General features: G+C 39.4%; 2 protein-coding genes across 2 annotated transcripts in view; one reads left to right on the top strand and one right to left on the bottom strand.

The window, feature by feature from the left end:
• The first annotated feature begins 326 nt into the window (after positions 1–326).
• Positions 327–12,279, top strand: LOC141481980 (uncharacterized). The gene is made up of 3 exons (XM_074174482.1): positions 327–467; positions 11,656–11,809; positions 12,023–12,279. Exons 1-3 carry the CDS (start codon positions 335–337, stop codon positions 12,234–12,236), a joined length of 501 nt encoding a protein of 166 aa, XP_074030583.1. The 5' UTR covers positions 327–334; the 3' UTR covers positions 12,237–12,279.
• A 4,111-nt stretch (positions 12,280–16,390) lies between these two features.
• LOC111515581 (para-nitrobenzyl esterase) overlaps positions 16,391–20,288 on the bottom strand; it is a 31,467-nt gene continuing 27,569 nt past the window's right edge. The window contains exons 9-11 of the mRNA XM_074174475.1: positions 18,411–18,540; positions 16,713–16,854; positions 16,391–16,658 (exon numbers count right to left, since the gene is read on the bottom strand). Of these exons, the coding sequence (XP_074030576.1) occupies positions 16,478–16,658; positions 16,713–16,854; positions 18,411–18,540 (453 nt within the window). The 3' untranslated portion in view covers positions 16,391–16,477. The remainder of the gene's footprint in view (positions 16,659–16,712; positions 16,855–18,410; positions 18,541–20,288) is intronic.

Raw genomic sequence — 20,288 nt, 5'->3', positions numbered from 1 at the left:
TCAAAAAAAATCTGTTTAAAAAATCTGATCAATTTTTTTCCCAGATGGCGCCCAGTCGCCATCTTGAAAGTTTAATCTGTCAATTTCACTTCCAAATAAAGTATTCATGCGTTAATTTTATTATCCAAAATTTCAAAAATAAAAGGGGGGGCATTAAAGAAATGCACTGTATATTCTCTAGTGATGCAGAACTGAAATTAACCTATTTTGAAGTCTATTTGCGATTTGAAAACTGATATGTAGGCACTTCGATTTTTATTTGGTATTACACATTCAATAATTAGTTTCTGTGTGACTTTGATGTAGAAAAGAATGTTTACTTATTTATCAGTTCATGACTTATCTTATCTTTCATTGGGAAAAAGCGATAGTGATTGGCAGAACGACTCTCTATGGTTCATTTATGTATTATCATCACCATGAAAGTCAGTTATTAGTGCGTCTCATGTTCAACATCAAAATGACAGGTAAGGTAATGAAGATTGATTATTACAAGTACAGGAATTTCAAGGGATTTTTGGAAAATTTGTGAATACCAAAATGGAATTTCAATATTTTTTACTCGTGCAGATTTCTCTATTTCGGATGAATAATTTTGTATTATATCTCAACGATAACCTATGTTTGAATTTCACTAGTTCGGACTTCCATTGTCTATTATATAAAATGATTTGAAATCCCTGAAACAAGTAAAAAAGAATAATTAAAAAAGAATAGTTGAAAATAACAATTATATTAAGCAACAATAAACCTGAAATGAAATGATAGTGAAATAACCTACAAGTAAAAATATAATAATTGAATAAATAAAAATTAAAGGAATGAAAAAAGAAAATAATAAAAAAATAAAAAAATAAAAAAGTGTAGAGATTCCAAGTCACGTTAGTTCACGACGTTTCGATTGTTGGTATCTACAATCGTCTTCGGGTGATGACGAAGCACACACAGCGAGGAGAAACCAGCAAATCAGGAATAGCAGACCATGTCTGGACCCATCAACACAACATCGAGTGGTCCCAAGCTGAGATCTGACCAACTCCCGCCAAAACGGTCATCTCTCACGGAATCAGTGAAGCGGAAAATGGAAAGTAGAGAAAGTGAAAGTATTTCAACGACCTATAAAATAGTCATCTCTCGGAGGAATCAGTCCAGTCATTATATGCAAGTAAAAAATTAAAACAATCATCAGTTTAAGAGCCGCATATCTGGAAATCACTGGTGAATGTATAGACTTTCGTTTCAGAAATTGTTGTAGACCAAGACGTATAGAATATTCCTTGGACTCCTTTCCTATGTGAAATATATCATCAATAACTACTGACCTCTGATAATCTTGATAAATATGTAGTAAAGAGATTCATTCACCTTGGTGCTAAATAGGTACAACTCAGTACCTACTTAGCGAAATGAGGTGATTTTTTTTACATTATGGTTCACAAATTAAAGATCCGAAAAAATATGTATCACAGACTTCGTTTCTTGTACCATCTATCAACATGTCTACGAAGTTGGGTCAATTTTATTTCTCGCGTAACTTGGTTTGAAATCTTCGTTTGTATATTTTCAATTTTTTGCGTACCTACTTTTATTCTTTACTCTGAAATTATTTTCATTTTATATCTTGGGTACTTTATTCTTTTCATTGTATTTTCATTGAAGGTATTATTCCTTGATATATGTAACTAACCGCCCGCCCAGCTCCGCACGGGTGCAATTCTGATACTAAATATTAATTCACCCACCAAAAATTTAAGGGCATGGAGAAACAGTGAAGAAAAGATGATTTTTTTAACGAAACACAAGCACTACAGGAAAATCCTCAAGGCGCCTGTGCCAAAGTATTGATTCACATATTTGAATTGCTGAAGATTAAATCCATTTGATAAACGTTCTCAGGAAGTTTATTCCACATAATAATAATAATAATGATAATAATAAAAAACTTTATTCACCGTAAGAGTACAGAACATAAATAAATGAACTACATGATAGAGTGGGAATAAAGACTTGAACAATAAGCGCTATTGCACTTGTTTCGTTATTGTGTAACAAGGAGTATAATTTATAGAATATGCTACAAGACAAATAAAATGTAACATAAAAACAAAAAAATAATTTGAAAAGACATGACGGTATAAGTTGACAGAAAATGTAAATAAAACAATAATAATAATAATAATAAGATTCGTGTAAACTCAATACAGGATGCCTGCTTATGGTAACAATGAGTATAATTTCTAGAATACGGCACAAGACAAATAATATAAAAAGAAATAAAACAAGGACATAAACCAATATATGTTGACAGAATGTAAAAATAATAATGAGATTTGTTTACAGTTTATATAATGTGACTAGGGTAATATATCATAATTTGTTGGTATACTTTTTATTCTAATATATTTATCACATATTGTCTTTGTTTTTCGAATATAAACGATTTCAAATTCATCTTGAAAATTGGAGTGCGGTTACTGTTTTTAATTTTATCAGGAATAATATTGTAGAATTTGGTTTATGTGTATGAAAATGCTCTTTGTGAAATTGGCTTTTTCAGTATGATGGGATACGGTATTTCTTGTATAGTGATTGTGATTTTCTGGTTTTATTTGATTTTTGTTGGAATTGTATTTGACGACTACGTTGTAAAAATAAACGCGATTCTCCAAATGAAAGAGTTCTTGAACAGTGAAGTTCGAGGTGTACTGAGTTGAACCTCTAAACGATGAGCAGCGACAGTCCGTCGCGTGTTTTTGATATGTACCGCTCCTGCAGGAATCAAATGTGCCAAGTCACTTGAACACTTTACGTGAAAGTATCTGTAGAAGAGAGACAAATGGCTCTTTCCTGGATGGCATCCAACAGCTTCAGGGTATGCTTAGGGATGGAGCTCCATATATAATAATAATAATAATAATAATAATAATAATAATAATAATAATAATAATAATAATAATAATAATAATAATCAGTCCTTGAGGGTGGTGGAAGAGTACACGCATGCTATCGGTATGAAATTCGGGATAGACAAATGTGCAATGGTTCATCTCAAAAGAGGACGATGCGGGGACTACGGAGAGGATGTGCAGCTCGTAGATGGAAGCATCCTACACCATCTGGATGCCGGAGAGACGTATATTTACCTCGGGGTGGAACAACGCCACTCACAAGAGGTAACCGCAGTGAAAAACTCTCTCCGCGGCAAGTATCAGCACAAACTTCGACAGATCTGGTCATCGGAGCTGTCGGGGAAGAACAAAGTTGCTGCAACAAATATGCTTGCCGTTCCAATCTTACTCTACTCGTTTGGAGTAGTGAAGTGGACTCGGGAGGAGCTGTATCAACTCGACGTAAGGACCCGAAAAATGATGCATCTCTATAGGAGTTTGCATCCCAAATCGTCCGTTCCACGGTTGTACTTCCCCCGACAACAGGGAGGTCGTGGACTTTTGAGTTTGGAGTGTCTACATGACAGAATGGTACTGGATACAGCCTGTAAAGTCGTCAGGAGTTCGGATCCCCTTCTCTGCATGGTCCGTGACCATGAGAGAGCAGGAATTGGAGCATTTCTCTTTAGGGCAGCTGCTCGAGCAGCTGATGAACTCGGTATAGTTTTCGACTCTGAACGAGGTGACTACAACTCTGTCACCGAGTTGGAACCCGTTCAGCAAAAAGCTCAGATAAAAGCCGCAGAGATCACCTTACTTCTGCGGAGACACAGGGATAAGCCAATGCATGGGGTCTTCTTCAATAATATTGAAGACCTTGGCTTATCAAAGCGCCTGACGTTCGCTTTTCTCAGGTCGAGTGGGCTGAAGTCGGAAACTGAGGGGTTCATCATGGCTTGCCAGGATGGTGTCTTCAACACCTTAGTCTACCGCAGTCGCGTGATGGGTATAGAGGTTCCTGACACAAGGTGCAGGGCCTGCCGCGAGGCGCCCGAGACCCTAATGCACTTGCTATCAGCATGTCCAGCATATGCGGTCTCGGCCTATATCCATAGACATAACGCGGCCCTAAGGGTGCTATATTATCATCTACGGCACTCCTACGGTATTGACGAGACACCGGTGTTGCCCTACGCTCCGGGGGATATTGAATCCGTTGTGGGGAACGAGAAGTGCCGAATTTATTGGAACTATTCGTTCCCCACCCTCAGGCTCATACAAGCTAATAAGCCTGATGTAGTTCTTCTCGACCACCAGATCAAGACGATATTTGTCGTGGAGTTTTCAGCTCCTGGCGAGACGAATATCGTCAGAAAAGAGGAGGAAAAACGGATAAAATATCGAGATTTTCTCTTCGAACTCCGCAGACTCTATCCAGATCACTCTGTCAAGATGGTCGTTCTGATTGTTGGAGTCCTTGGTGGAATGATGTCTTCTCTACTCTCGAATCTCAAAATCATACCGGCTTGCCGCATTAAGGCAGAAATCTTAGCCGCACAGATGCAGAAGGCTGTCATTCTTGGCTCACTGCGTTTGCTCAGGGCACATGATTCTCGGACCCAATGATCACTTACCCCACGGTGTGGGGAGTGGTCATTGGTTGATTATGCTGGCGCGCCCTCCCGAATGTATCGGGGCTTCGGGGGATAGGGCCTGACCAGCGCACACTACGGTGAAAAAAAAAAAAAAAAAAAAATAATAATAATAATAATAATAAAATAAAATAATAATAATAATAAAAAAATAAGCAGGGATGGCCACTAACACCCTTGGCCTTTGGTGAGTTGCGACACCACTTACCCGAGCAACTGGTGCAAAACCGGACCGGCAGCCCAGGCGCACCCGGGAAGGAGAACTCTATTCTTCCTCCGGTGCCGGCCGTGGGTCCACAGGGCTAACCACCCGGTGGACCCAACACTTGGTTCCCAATAATCAAGGAAGGGGCCCCCACAATCGACCCGCTCGGAGGGGTCAGAGGCAAGGTGGTGGGGCCCAAAACGATGATTTGCCTACTGATGACAACCCTGGCAATGAAAACGGACGTTTTGAGTGGACGCATGAACTAAGAGATAGCCTTATGCATTGCTACGAGAGTAGTGAGCCCGCGCGAAGAGGGTACATGGCGAGATTGCATGCTCTGTGGTGTGAAACACATCCGGAGCATGCCGCCTTTTCCGCCCAAAACCTTAGGGATTACGTATCCTATCTTCGGCGGCAGGGCTATATAGCTCCTTTCCAGCCTGCTAACGAAGTGGTGGAAGTGGCAGTTCTACCACCCGTTGGCACGGCTGGAGAGGAGACCAGCACCATACCACCAATGGAGACGACAATCAGAACACGCAGGGCGCTCCACAGGATTAAGCCCCTGAAGCCACAAGAACTGGCTCGTTTGGATGCGGAGGTTCATAGTGTTCTAACAGAAGAGGCTGACATCTGGCAAATCAACACCGCCGTGTATAACGTCGTCCAATCGCTTTCCGAATCGGAAGGACGAAATCCCGGCCTTGCGGTTCGGAAGATTGAACGGCGTGTACACAAGATGGAGGCTAAAATCACGTCGGCGAGACAACACGCGTCTCGTATCCAATGTGTGATGGATTACAGGGCAGCCAACAGGCCTTTCACGCCCGCAGTGCGGCGAATAGCCGCCAATCTACGACGTATCCATCACACTTTGAGCCAAGGCGTGCTGCTGACCACCAAACAGCACTGCCTTGATAGGATACGAATGCTAGTGGCTGCTAAGAAGTCCCTAGTGAGGCGAGCGAGAAGTATCGCGGAAAACCTTAGGTTCCGCGAGAAACCTTCTCGCTTATTCCAAGAGCCTCCACGTGTTGTGGATAATCCGCCGACCGCTGATCAGGTGGAATCCTTCTGGAAGGATATCTATGAACACCCGCAGCCACTCAACTTAGACACTCCAGCCCTAGCGCAGTTCGAAGCTTTCAACAGAGAGCTTCGACAGCCTGAGCCCAATGAACTGCGCAACCCGATAACCCCGGATGACGTTCGAAGGGCCCTCGTTGGTTCCAAGAACTTTGCTGCTCCAGGCCCAGATGGGCTAAGCACTTATTGGTGGAAAAAACTACCAAGTACCCACCATCATCTGGCCAGAGTTTTCAACTCATGGCTCGATGGAGAGCAGCCGATTCCGGATTGGTTTGTCGAGGGGCGGACCGTTCTTATCCCCAAAAGCGGAGATTTGTCGATTCCTAAGAATTACAGACCGATAACATGCTTGAATTCGTGTTATAAGTTGTTTACAAGTATCTTATACACACGAATACTCACCGCAGTTGACCGAGTGTTCGAACGGATATATGAGCAGAGAGGGTCGAAGAGAGGAGTCGCTGGATGTAAAGAGAACCTGCTCATCGATAGATGTGTAACGCAGGACTCGATACAATATAAGCGTAACCTCTCTATGGCCTGGATCGATTACCGTAAGGCATTTGATACAATTTCGCATGAGCTCATCTTGCATTTGCTCAGATGCCTTGCGGTACCCGACAACATAGTGAGATGCATTGAACAACTGACACCACTTTGGCGAACTCGCTTGACCATAACATCTGGTCAAGCAAGAGTTCAAACAGGGTGGGTCACTTTCAGAAGGGGTGTATTTCAGGGTGATTCCCTCAGCCCCCTTCTATTCTGCATCTCACTATTGCCATTATCCGTTGCGCTCAGAAAGACTCGAGGGTATAACTGTGGCACCCCCGGAAACCGGAGGCACAAGGTCACCCATCTGTTTTATATGGATGATCTTAAACTTTATGCCTCTGGAGAGAAGGATCTCTATCAGTCCTTGAGGGTGGTGGAAGAGTACACGCATGCTATCGGTATGAAATTCGGGATAGACAAATGTGCAATGGTTCATCTCAAAAGAGGACGATGCGGGGACTACGGAGAGGATGTGCAGCTCGTAGATGGAAGCATCCTACACCATCTGGATGCAGGAGAGACGTATACTTACCTCGGGGTGGAACAACGCCACTCACAAGAGGTAACTGCAGTGAAAAACTCTCTCCGCGGCAAGTATCAGCACAAACTTCGACAGATCTGGTCATCGGAACTGTCGGGGAAGAACAAAGTAGCTGCAACAAATATGCTTGCCGTTCCAATCTTACTCTACTCCTTTGGAGTAGTGAAGTGGACTAAGGAGGAGCTGTATCAACTCGACGTAAGGACCCGAAAAATGATGCATCTCTATAGGAGTTTGCATCCCAAATCGTCCGTTCCACGGTTGTACTTCCCCCGACAACAGGGAGGTCGTGGACTTTTGAGTTTGGAGTGTCTACATGACAGAATGGTACTGGATACAGCCTGTAAAGTCGTCAGGAGTTCGGATCCCCTTCTCTGCATGGTACGTGACCATGAGAGAGCAGGAATTGGAGCATATCTCCTTAGGGCAGCTGCTCGAGCAGCTGATGAACTCGGTATAGTTTTCGACTCTGAACGAGGTGACTACAACTCTGTCACCGAGTTGGAACCCGTTCAGCAAAAAGCTCAGATAAAAGCCGCAGAGATCACCTTACTTCTGCGGAGACACAGGGATAAGCCGATGCATGGGGTCTTCTTCAATAACATTGAAGACCTTGGCTTATCAAAGCGCCTGACGTTCGCTTTTCTCAGGTCGAGTGGGCTGAAGTCGGAAACTGAGGGGTTCATCATGGCTTGCCAGGATGGTGTCTTCAACACCTTAGTCTACCGCAGTCGCGTGATGGGTATAGAGGTTCCTGACACAAGATGCAGGGCCTGCCGCGAGGCGCCCGAGACCCTAATGCACTTGCTATCAGCATGTCCAGCATATGCGGTCTCGGCCTATATCCATCGACATAACGCGGCCCTAAGAGTGCTATATTACCATCTACGGCACTCTTACGGTATTGACGAGACACCGATGTTGCCCTACGCTCCGGGGGATATTGAATCCGTTGTGGGGAACGAGAAGTGCCGAATTTATTGGAACTATTCGTTCCCCACCCTCAGGCTCATACAAGCTAATAAGCCTGATGTAGTCCTTCTCGACCACCAGACCAAAACGATATTTGTCGTGGAGTTTTCAGCTCCTAGCGAGACGAATATCGTCAGAAAAGAGAAGGAAAAACGGATAAAATATCGAGATTTTCTCTTCGAACTCCGCAGACTCTATCCAGATCACTCTGTCAAGATGGTCGTTCTGATTATTGGAGTCCTTGGTGGAATGATGTCTTCTCTACTCTCGAATCTCAAAATCATACCGGCTTGCCGCACTAAGGCAGAAATCTTAGCCGCACAGATGCAGAAGGCTGTCATTCTTGGCTCACTGCGTTTGCTCAGGGCACATGATTCTCGGACCCAATGATCACTTACCCCACGGTGTGGGGAGTGGTCATTGGTTATGCTGGCGCGCCCTCCCGAATGTATCGGGGCTTCGGGGATAGGGCCTGACCAGCGCACACTACGGTGAAAAAAAAAAAAAAAAAAAAAAAAAAAAAATAATAATAATAATAATAATAATGTGTCTTTATTCTGTCAATCTAGGATACATAAACAGTGTGACCCATTTTTAATGGAAACACCCCCCTAAAATTTGAAGTTTTAAATCGATTTTAATAATTTTTTTTAGTCGAAAATCGGGATTTTTTATTAGCGATTTTTTTATTGAAAAATTCACTATGCCACTGGATTCAGAGTGCCTCTAAATAGGTGTGACCAAAATTTCATGAAAAAATATTCATTATTAACAAAGTTATGACAACTCAAAAATTCGAAAACTCATACAGCTAACAGTCACAATATATCATTTTTTTTATGATTTCAACAATAAAGTGCCGCCAGATGAAAGAAAAAAACAAAAAGCGTAAATATTTTCAATGAAAATAACGTAATTACATTCACACAATTCAACTAACAATGAAGCAAAAAAATTTAATGAACGTGACTAATAACTAATTATTGAAATGTTTCGATTCAGTGCAACAATTAATTCTAACTCATATTCTAGTAGCATCTACTAATCCACCATGTATTTCGATACATGTGTCGTAGCGTTACAAATGTTTCTGATTACGTTCCTTAGTTCTTGAGGGCTAATATCTGCACATACCTGTCGAATTATTGCAAAAAGTTCATTTCTATCTCTTGAGCGGTTTTTGTAAACCTTTTGTGTGAGAAGTCCCCAGAGAAAAAAGTCCAAAACTGTAAGGTCTGGAGATCTGGGTGGCCACTCTATAAACGGACTACCACGGCCTATCCATCGGTTTGGAAAATGTTCGTTAAGCCATTGCCTCACAGCTCTGGCATAATGAACTGAACACCCATCTAACTGGACAATTAAATTTGATCGTTCATTCATTGGCAGCTCGTGAATAGCATCCCAAAATTCTGTGTTTAAAAATTCTAGAAACCTCTGCTCATTAATGTTCTCCTCAAAAAAAGAAAGGACCAATAATTCGTTCGTTCAATATCCCACACCAGACGTTGATTTTTTGGGAATACTGGCTTTTACAGTTTATTACCCAGTTAGGATTATCCGCTGCACAATAGCGACAATTCTGTGATGACACTACTCCCTTTGTAGTGAAAGTAGCTTCGTCGGTATATAAAATATTTTTTAGGAAATTTTAATTGTTTAAATATTCCCCTTGGCCCCATAAACAATATTCCAGGCGTCTTGCTTCGTCGCCTTCTTGAAGTGTGTGTAAAAATTTTGGCTTGAAAAGTTTAATATTCTTCGCCTTGAGACATCTCCGAAAAGTTTCTCGTGGAATATTCAAATCTAAAGTGGCATTCCTTATACTGGCATTAGGATTATTTCCGAAATAATCTAAAATAATTCCTATCATTCCTGTTTCGTCTTTGTACAGGATAACTTTTTAACATCATTCCTGTTTCGTCTTTGTACAGGATAACTTTGTAACATCCTTTTTGATACTGCCCCAGTTTCATTGAATATTTTATTTATTTTATTTACCGTACCGCAGCTAATACGAGGACGATCTGGGTTTCTCTCATTAAATACTCTACAAACCTCTCTAGCACTTCTAACGTCATCTCCCGAAAGGCGTACAATTTCAATTTTCTCTCTTACGCTCAATCTTGCAGCAATGACACAAAATAATTCGAGAACTGTAAGGTGAATATTGTTGACAATAGTACACTTGAATCTTTCACAAGTGTCAAACTGTAATATCATTTCCATGGCAACTAAGATTTAAATTGAAATATTAGATGAATTGAAGGGGTTATATTTTTCAGGAGTGATTAATTTTTGGGAAAGAAAGTTTTTGGCTTTCTACTACTCCATCTTGATACAAAAAAAAGAAGGATGAGGGAGTCTTCCAAAGAAAGGAAGGAAGTAACTCTATACATGTATGTGTACATCATGCAAAGAAGTAACTTTCAAACACAAACTGAAAGAAAAGTTTTTCAAATATAGATTTTCATCAAGTATCAGCCAGTTCTATTCAATTAAAAATACATTAAAATACCAAAAACTTACATTCTACTGCCACCCAGCAGGATCGAAGAGAAGGAGATGTGCTGCATTGCTGATGATCAATCGATACTTAAATGAATACTGTCTGTTAATGATCTTGACCTCCCTCAATATTTATAAAGAATTCTACGCTAACATTGCGACTTTGATCCGGTCACTGTACTAATAGTCTGGTTCACATGTACTCGATTTAGATCTTTTTGGTGACATTTTTCAGCCCTGTCCAAAAATTACGACCAAGGTGTCATTCGATTCGTATTTTTGCCTAGAAAGTTTAAGGAAAGGTCCGAAAACGCGCCGATGAAAATTACAAAAAGTTATAAACAATTGAGTGAAAAAAAAATGGGGCTTTAGTTTTTTCTTAATATCTCGGAAAAAAAGTCCCGACTCCTGAAACTGTATCTCGATTATTTATAACTTTTACAGAGCCCTGAAAATAGAGCCAAAAGCGGGTAGTCTGGCTTCCGCGCGCCTTTCGTCACTCTGACATAAAAACAAAAATAATTATTTAAACATATTAAATGTAAATATAAAGGAATGAAAAAATTCATGTAATGTTGGGATACATCAATAAACAATAATCCGCAGTCAAAAAATTTTTATCCCAATTTTAACGTTAATTATAAATTTGTTGATTAATAACTTTTTCTGAATTGAAAGTTAATATAAAAATCCCTATAATTATTAAACTAAAACCCTGGCATTTTTTTCCTTTGGCGAAGTTATCCTTGATAGGCGAAAAAATAGATTACCGTTGCCAAAATAGAAAAATTGTTATTTTCAATTTTTTTATTAACAATTTTTATTATAATTTTATAAAAAATACATTACAATTTTTTTAAATTTTTTATTGTTTCAATGTCTCATGGCTGAAAACTAATTAATAGTATTTTTTTAAATTTTTTACAGCTATTGTTAATAAATTTATTATAAACAAATACATTTCAGGTACACTTAGTATGGTTTTGCAACATGCACCAACTTCTGTCAAGAACAAAATTTTCTGAGAAATCGATAATGAAAAAGTTTCCAATTTGTTACAGACTTAGTAGACCACACTGTATATGTTCAAAGTATAAATGAGAATTTTCAGTGCTCCTGAAATGGTATAAGCATTTTAGTTGATGTCATCAGAAAGTGAACTTTTTAGGGGGTGGAAATAGTAGTACAAATTACTTAATTTCCAGTTATTCATAATCTTTCTTGAACTGAATTTTTTTACAGGTATTCGCATTATATCGAAACTATCTGGATTAGCTCTGGACGGAAATGAGAAATTCATCAGAGCAGCAATGCCTGACAACACCATTGGTCAAATTTGGTCTTTGGAAAGTTTGGGTAATGGAACTTTTGTCATACACAGTTTTCTAAAGAGGAAGTGAGTATTGCAATATCAAGAAGAAGTAATTTCATGAAGCATCCTGTCAAATATATTCCTACAGATATTTTGTAGTAGATGAATATTGAAATTAAGTTATTTTAGACTAGTGAACGTGAGTTCATATTGAACACTTCAACTGTGTGGTAGTTTCCGTAAAGGAACTGAAGCATTTAAACTGATCGAAGCGTTCATTAAGTTCTTATTTTTCAGCATGGTACTTGATATTGAAAATGGTTGCCATGGTGAAAATATCATACTATATCCGAGACATGGTAACGAAAATCAACAATTCTACATCAATTCTGACGGAACAATTGTACCAGCCGGTGACAGACAGAAGGTTTTGCAAATGGTTACAGGAAAGGTGATAGTGCGCCCAGTGAACAATTTGAGAAATGTTGATCACCTGTTCAACATTGAATGACTTTGGATAAATATTTTAATAATAGAATAATTTATTATTGAAATATGCTGGTTATTTCAACTTTCCTTCAGGTTTCTTCACTTTCTGTTGAAAAAAAAAATTAAGATTGACACCCTTTTGCGTGCATTTTAAAGAGTTCTTAGAATAGATTTCGACACTTCGACTTGGATATCTCCAAAACGTGGTTTTGAAAAGCTTCAACAGCGTCTAGAGGTGGGATGTCAGGCGGTTGATTGCGAGAATATGGGCAATTAGTAATTATTCCAATTACATGTTGGTTTTTGGAAATTTTTCCCGGCGTTTCGCTGGCGCAAGTGGCTAGCATCTTCAGAGGTTCATACTCATACATCCTGAATTATCTCCGTATTTATGTTGACATAGGTAGTTAGGTGTAATAATACCTGTACTTGGATTGAGTAAATTGTCAATAAAATTCGTCGACCCGTTTCATCATGATGTTTGCTATTCTTGAACTTCCTAGAATGTGATTATATATTCGGTTAAGGGTCACAGCTCCTTCTTTTCTGTTGAAATTATCATTGTATTCGTGGATCTCTATTGTCTCCGGTTCCAGTGGAAGTTGAATAATAATTATTGTTCTGGTATCTCAGATGAGGCATTGGTGATTCAGGTGATATTTTTGTTAATTCAGATACAGGTTCCAAACCTACCTGAATGACATTGACTGAATTATTGTATATTTGAAGATACCAAAAAATCCTAAACAAGTAGTCAAAATTCACAAGTTCAAATAGTTATAGTTGGTCATTGAAGGTTTTGAAATTGGAGTTTTCATTCAATTTATTTATTTCCAATCCTTCCAACGAATATATCTTCCTTCCTTTACTGCACGTGTGGATGTTCCAGACTATCGAGGTCTCCAGGCAGGCGGATGCCTGCCTCTTTTCTGGATGGAATCCAGCACCTTCAGGATATGTTTAGGGGCGGAGCTCCACACATGAGAACAATACTCCAAAGAAGGTTTATTCTGAGCTTCATAAAGCACGAAAAGTTGCTGAGGTGCAGGTGAGGTGAAATTTTGAGAAGCAGCCTTTGCAATTCCAGCTACATGATTGTGCCAAGACATATTGGTGTCCATTTTAATCTCCAACAAACTTATCGAAGCAGAGAGCGGAATTGTCTGTCCTGACACTCGACTCCAATGCATTGAGTCTTCTTCAATAACATTGAGGACCTTAGCTTGGTCTGAAGTCGGAAACTGAGGGGTTCATCATGGCTTGCCAGGATGGTGTCTTCAATACCACAGTCTACCGCAGTCGCTTGATGGGTATAGATGTTCCTGACACAAGGTGCCGCGAGGCGCTCGAGACCATAATGCACTTGCTATCAGCATGTCCAGCATATGCGGTTGTAATAATTGCCATTATAAGGGAAATGGAAAAGGTTTATTCAATTCCTTGAAAATAAGAATTCATTTTTGAACAGCATCTCTCTGCAGGGTCAGTTCAATATTTAGATAAGCATTTTCGCGATTACATTTTAACGGTCACATTGAACCCAGTGGCAGAAAATGCTCTCATGATGACTCAGCGTCTGGAGGAATATAATATATGATTGTAAGACTTTGTCGGTTTTGCCGCCGCCATGTAAGTTAGAGTAACCCAAATAACTGTATACATTACATGTGCCATAATCACGTTTCTTAGGAACGGATGAGAAACCGCCGACCTAAGGTTTTGCGGTTAATTTTGTTGACTCGGAAAAGAGTCGCCATAACTAAATAGGCAGAACCACAGCTTATGAAAAATAGAGGGTGACCAATAACGTTCGATGAAAAATAATACAAGTTTTAAATGGGAAGGGTAATGGAAAATAATCTAGAAAGACCGTAGGGAATGACCAATCACGGGAAGTTAAGAGGAATAACTTATTTTTGTTAAAGACGGTACTGGGGGTACGGGAGTTTCTGGAGACAGAAAAGAAGTCGGTCACCGGATCTCGTCGAGACGAGATCGGGGGTCTCATCCCTCAGCCTTCGAGGCTGAGGGAGGTAGCCTAAATAGGGTACTTAGCGAGACTCCGGGCGATTAATGGTAGTCAGGGGGATACGGGAGTAAGCGGAATAAGCGGTAGTTAGTGGTACACGCTCCGGGAAAAACACGGGAATAAATAAGAAAAAAATAGTTAGAAATAGTGATTTCTAGATAAACTGGGGACGACGGAGTAAATCTTGCGGTATAGTGGCGTTGGGCCGGTTAGGTAAATAAAATTTGGTGTTTTGTTTGTGACATTAGCCAGGATTACAGAGTCAGGACTAGACAGGACGGACATATCACGGGTGCAGCTACGGTAATCGAATGCACCAGGGTAAACGTAGTATCGTGAGTCAATTTTAAATTGTACTAACACCCATGTTGTCTTATTGAGAGAGGTTGTCATTTTGAATTTTATTTTTGCTGTTAGTGGTTATTTTGAGGCATTGACGTCGAACAGAGAGACAAGGAAATTATACCACTTCCTTTTTGTTCAAGAGTAAAACTCTCATTAATAAATAATTGATAGAAAGTCAATATTAGTACGGCGGCCAGGCAAGCCTAGAAAAAGTTTTTTTATTTCGGTCAAGATAGAATTTCAAGTATAAGGTTGAAGCTTACTTTAACAGGCAATACAATTTAATGTGTTTTGAGCCGATAACGAGTTATCTAATTTTTGTTTATTATTTATTATAGGAGGGATTTGTGTTACGAATAATTTTGTTTCTTCGGGTTTCATGTATTGTTTTATATTCAAGGGGTTTATATGGTTTCTACATTTATTTGTATATGTATTTACTCTATATACTATGGTAAATTGTGGAGGCTCATAATTGCCTAATTTACTGCAGTCTATAACTAAATTGATTCTTGGTAACAATTATAATTTTTTTTGATAATATATCTATAACCGCACATATTATCTTTTATTGGCTCGTTAAATTGAGTAAGCCCCTGTCCTATTTAATAATTAATCGGCCTTCAGCTGACAAAGTTAAACTTCAACCTCAACAGGAGGAATGTTAAAAGGGAAACCTTCAGTGTAGCTGAGGTTCAAAAGACCAACCTTCGTGCGTTTGGCACGAATCCAGCAGCCCTACGGAATGGTGATATATTGGTGACAGCGAAAGCCTTCTATTATTCTATTTTTTTATTGGTGACAGTTGGTGGAAATCAAATAATTAATTTGGTAAAGTTTCGTCACCGTAATAAGGTGATTCGATACGTTAAAGGTGGCAACGGTGGAATTATCAAGGATGCTAAAAAATTTAGAGAATTTTTAAGTACTCCTTGTATACATCAATTGATTATTTTTGATACTAAGTGCAGTAATAGTCTGGAATAACACCCCAGGTATTACATGGTCTCGGCCTATATCCATCGATATAACGCGGCCCTAAGAGTGCTATATTATCATCTAAGGCACTCTTACGGTATTGACGAGACACCGGTGTTGCCCTACGCTCCGGGGTATATTGAATTCGTTGTGGGGAACGAGAAGTGCCGAATTTATTGAAACTATTCGTTCCCCACCCTCAGCCTCATACAAGCTGATAGGCTTGATGTAGTCCTTCTCGATCACTAGAGCAAGACGATATTTGTCGTGGAGTTTTCAGCTCCTGGCGAGACGAATATCGTCCGAGAAGAGATTTTCTCTTCGAACTCCGCAGACTCTATCCAGACCACTCTGTCAAGATGGTTGTTCTAATTTTTGGAGTCTTTGGTGGAATGATGTTCTCTCTACTCTCGAATCTTAAAATCATGCCGGCTTGCCGCACTAAGGCAGAAATCTTAGCCGCACAGATGCAGAAGGCTGTCATTCTTGGCTCACTTTGCTTGATCAGGGCACATGATTTTCGGACTCAATGATCACTCACCCCACGGTGTGGTAAGTGGTCATTGGTTGATAATGCTGCGTTGCGTTAATCTTGTCGTGATAACTTTTGAATGATTAGTGCAAATTACTTATTATTAGATGAATAATAAAAATGGAGTGCATATTTATGGTGACTGGAGACTAGGTGGCCGACAAAAAATCAATTATTGTTATACACCTCAGGTTATTCCAGACATTTCATCTCAGTGGTTAGATACCAATGTTATTCAGATTATAGTTGCCCTCTGCTGAACTATATATAGGATAAAACAAAGGTAACTGAGTTCAATTGCTGCTTATTTATTCGATTTGACGTTAAAGCAATATAATTAGATGAAAGTATACATTTCAAATAAAACATATGGAATATCCTAGTAGGTATCCAATTTCTCATCAGCATATTCAGCGTATATTTCACTGAAATCCTTGTACTTCTTGGGCCCAACTGCCACTGTCAAATCTGAGTTGATGTCCAAATATGCAAAATTTTCTTGAGTTACCTTCGGCCACGACAGATTGTTGGTAAGTTCACTTGGATTCTTGGTAGGATTCCTGAAAAAGCACACGATTATGATCTTAGAAAAATTAACGGATATCTTTCATTACATGTATTTGATGAACTGTGTCCACAAATCAATCATGCGTTGATGGGTCTTCACATCTTCCTCGGGGAACTTATTCAAGTCAGCATTCGATGAGTCCCGGAACAGATATTTCAACTCTTCTGCGTGTCCTACTCCTTCAGCTCCTGAAAAATCGAGTTGATAAAATGTTTAGGACTCCCATAATAGAAACTAATAGCTCATATATTATTATTACTATTATCGGTATAGTTCTTGAACGATTTTCACATTGAATACCTCGAAAAACAAGTATGAAACTGAATGAACAGTATCTATTTGACCGCTTCTCCCATGTGAGTAGTACTACTACTATGGTCCTAAGCTGGCATCAGATGGCGAAGGGGTCATTTGAAGGTCATGTCTTATAATTGAGGTTTCAACATCGAAAAAAGGGTGTAGTTCATGTTTGTGATACGCGCAAATTGAAGAGGTCGCTGTTGGTTCGGGAGAGAATGCATAGGGTCTTTTATTGAACCCTTCCTATCTTCGAATTCGGATGAAATAAAGTGTGTGTGAGATATCATCGAAATTTTTTATCCGTTTCAAAGACCTATTCATGTCTCCTCTGGGTAAAACACTTCCGAAACGTCGAATTGTCTATGGCTCTGGCGCATGAATCAGGCTGAACTTGACCGATGGCATGGGTTATGTTGGCTTACTACTTGAGGAAACCCCACAAGAAAAAGTCTAACAGGGTCAAATCGCACGATCTCGGTGGCCAGTTTACATCTCCTCCACGTGGTATGATCGTTCCCTCAAATCGCTCGTGCAGAATATCTAATGTGGCATGAGCTGTGGGGCATGTAGAACCATCCTGTTGGAACCATATGTCGTTGGTGTACAGATCATCCAATTTTGGAGAAAGGAAGTTGGTAATCAACGACGTATAGTGCTCGCCGTTGACAGTGATGGCCTGGCCAACATCGTTTTCAAAGAAGTATAGACCAATAACGCCGCCATCCCAAAATCCTCACCAAACATGACTTTTTCTGGATGCATTGGCGATCTCGGATCTCATGTGGATTGGTATCGTCCCAAATTCGACAAATTTGTTTGTTCACGTACTCATCCATTCAGAAATTGACCTCATTGCTGAAGATGATTTTTTGATGGAAATTAGGTTCAGTTGCCAACTGCTCCAGAACCCATTCAGCCGTTGTCTTTGGTCGTTCACCTTCAATTCCTGGGGAGCAGGCCCAAGTCACGACCCAAAATTTGCCTAATTCCATTATGGATACGAATCATTTTAGTTTCCGCATTTTAGCAAGGTAGATAATAATAATGATGTCGTCTTTATTATCTTCTAATACATTCAAAGAAAATTAAGCAGGTACAGTTTATTTATTGTATGAAGATAAAAGGCGAAATTCAATTTATATGATAAGTTATCATTCAATTGCTCACTGCGACCGCTGGTTGCCGCAGTAGCGGACGGAATGTCACGTATGAAAACATGTTTGATGTTCATAATTCTGACAGTTTGGAATTCGTTTGGGAAGAGAGGAACAGTCTTCTTTCACTGAGACTTTGACTACAACTCAACGAAATGTCAATTCAAAAGGCAAAACACGTATATTATTATCGAAATAACATTTTTTTTACTGAAGAAGTTATATGCTTTGGATCCGATGATCTTTTTTCGTTTTCATTACCGCAATGGAAAGTTGTGGAAGAAACTCACCCTTATATGTAATTTCCATTTGTCCTAACTTTCCCTTGTATGAAAATTGGTAAAAATAAACATCTGTGTACTTCGACTGAAGATAGGCATGTCTGGCGATGGGTGTAGTGAATATTGTATCGCTACCGTACTGTAAAAATAAACTGTTGTGAATAGGTACTACAACCAATATATATATATATATATATATATATATATATATATATATATATATATATATATATATATATATATATATATAATTAGGGTGTCCCTGGACTTCCTCTTTTCCTCTCGGGAATGTATAGATGGGGTCAAAATATCACCAGTACTTCATATAACTTTTTTTCCTAAAATCCCGTTACCAAGTAACGGGCCCTCGAAGTTACAAAATGAAAAATGTTTTTCTTTGATAACTTTTCAAGTGGATATTCAAAATCATCCAAATTTTGGTAATTGACTAAACAAATGAATTCCTTCGATGAGCTTTCATGCAGGAGTCAGTTGTTTTGCTACAAAGTCAGGAACGGACTACCCCCGATGGTCCACACCCCAAAACTTTGAAATGACAGATATTTTTCAATATTTTTCAACAAATTAAGGTTACTTGGACAATTTTATGAATAAAAGTACTCGTGTGGAAAGTCGATCGGAGCAACGAGTCTTGATAAAAATGTAGTTTCACTCGACGACATCAAACCCGCTCGTCCACCATTATTTGAAATGAATAATTATCAAAGCAGAAATAATAATGATAACGTTAATTCAACAACATTTATCCTGAGATGTCTACCATTATTCGAAAATATTAGTTTTTAAGGAAAATGGAAATGATAGGTAAAATGTTCATAACGAATTTTTATAATGCAAACACGTTTAACTAACGAAACTCAAGAGCCTCAAGAGCAAACAGAAATGAAAAATCCGCTACAGAAACTGCTCGATATGACCACCTTTTCTCTCTATACATTTTCTCTCTCTCTGTACTTGAAATAGCATTCCAGGGTCGTTTCGTATGGCTTCACAATGTAATGTTATTCTATTCAACAATGCATCTCTTGTGTGAATAGGTGTAGCGTAAACAAGGCTTTTTAGATGCCCCCACAGAAAGAAATCCAATGGATTTAAATCCGGAGACCGCGATGGCCATGAATATGGCCCACCTCTACCAATCCATCTATTGTGGAAAATATGGTTCAGATGGTCACGCACAATCAAACTAAAATGAGGAGGAGCGTCATCATGCATAAACCACATATCTCTTCGGGTTTGCAATGGAACATGTTCCAAAAGTCCATTCAAATCGTTCTGAATGAACTCCAAATAACGTTCTCCATTCAATCGGTCCTGTAGAACGAATGGTCCTATAAGATGGTTTCCTATGATACCAGCCCAAACATTCACGTTGAATTTCCGTTGGTGTTTGGTTTGCAATATCCCATGGGGATTTTCTTCGGCCCATATATGGAGATTATGAGAGTTGACAACTCCATCTCTACTGAAACCTGCTTCATCAGTGAATAAAACTCGATTAATAAAAGTCATATCCTCTCTTTGCCTATCCATGAACCAATTGGCATATTCCACTCGTGCTGGAAAATCTTGAGGTGTCATGGCATGTACCTTCTGGATGTGAAATGGGTGGAGCAGTTGTTCCCTAATTATTCTATGAATAGTGGACTTGGATGTATGGAACTGTTCTGATAGATTTCTGATGCTCATTGAAGGATCATCAGCGACGGCTTCCAAAATATTTTATTCCAATACAACGGTACGTACAGTCCTAGGAGCGCCCTCACCACCTCGTTTTGGCAAAACTGTACCTACAATAATATCGAAATAAAACAATGTGCTCAAATTAATTATCAATTATTACATACCTGTCTCCCTCAAGCTGCG

Source organism: Leptinotarsa decemlineata, unplaced genomic scaffold, assembly GCF_025532065.1.
Source record: "Leptinotarsa decemlineata unplaced genomic scaffold, Ldec_3_MD MMD2_tig00000591_RagTag_RagTag, whole genome shotgun sequence".
Taxonomy (NCBI): domain Eukaryota; kingdom Metazoa; phylum Arthropoda; class Insecta; order Coleoptera; family Chrysomelidae; genus Leptinotarsa; species Leptinotarsa decemlineata.
This window is presented reverse-complemented; position numbering and strand designations above follow the sequence as displayed.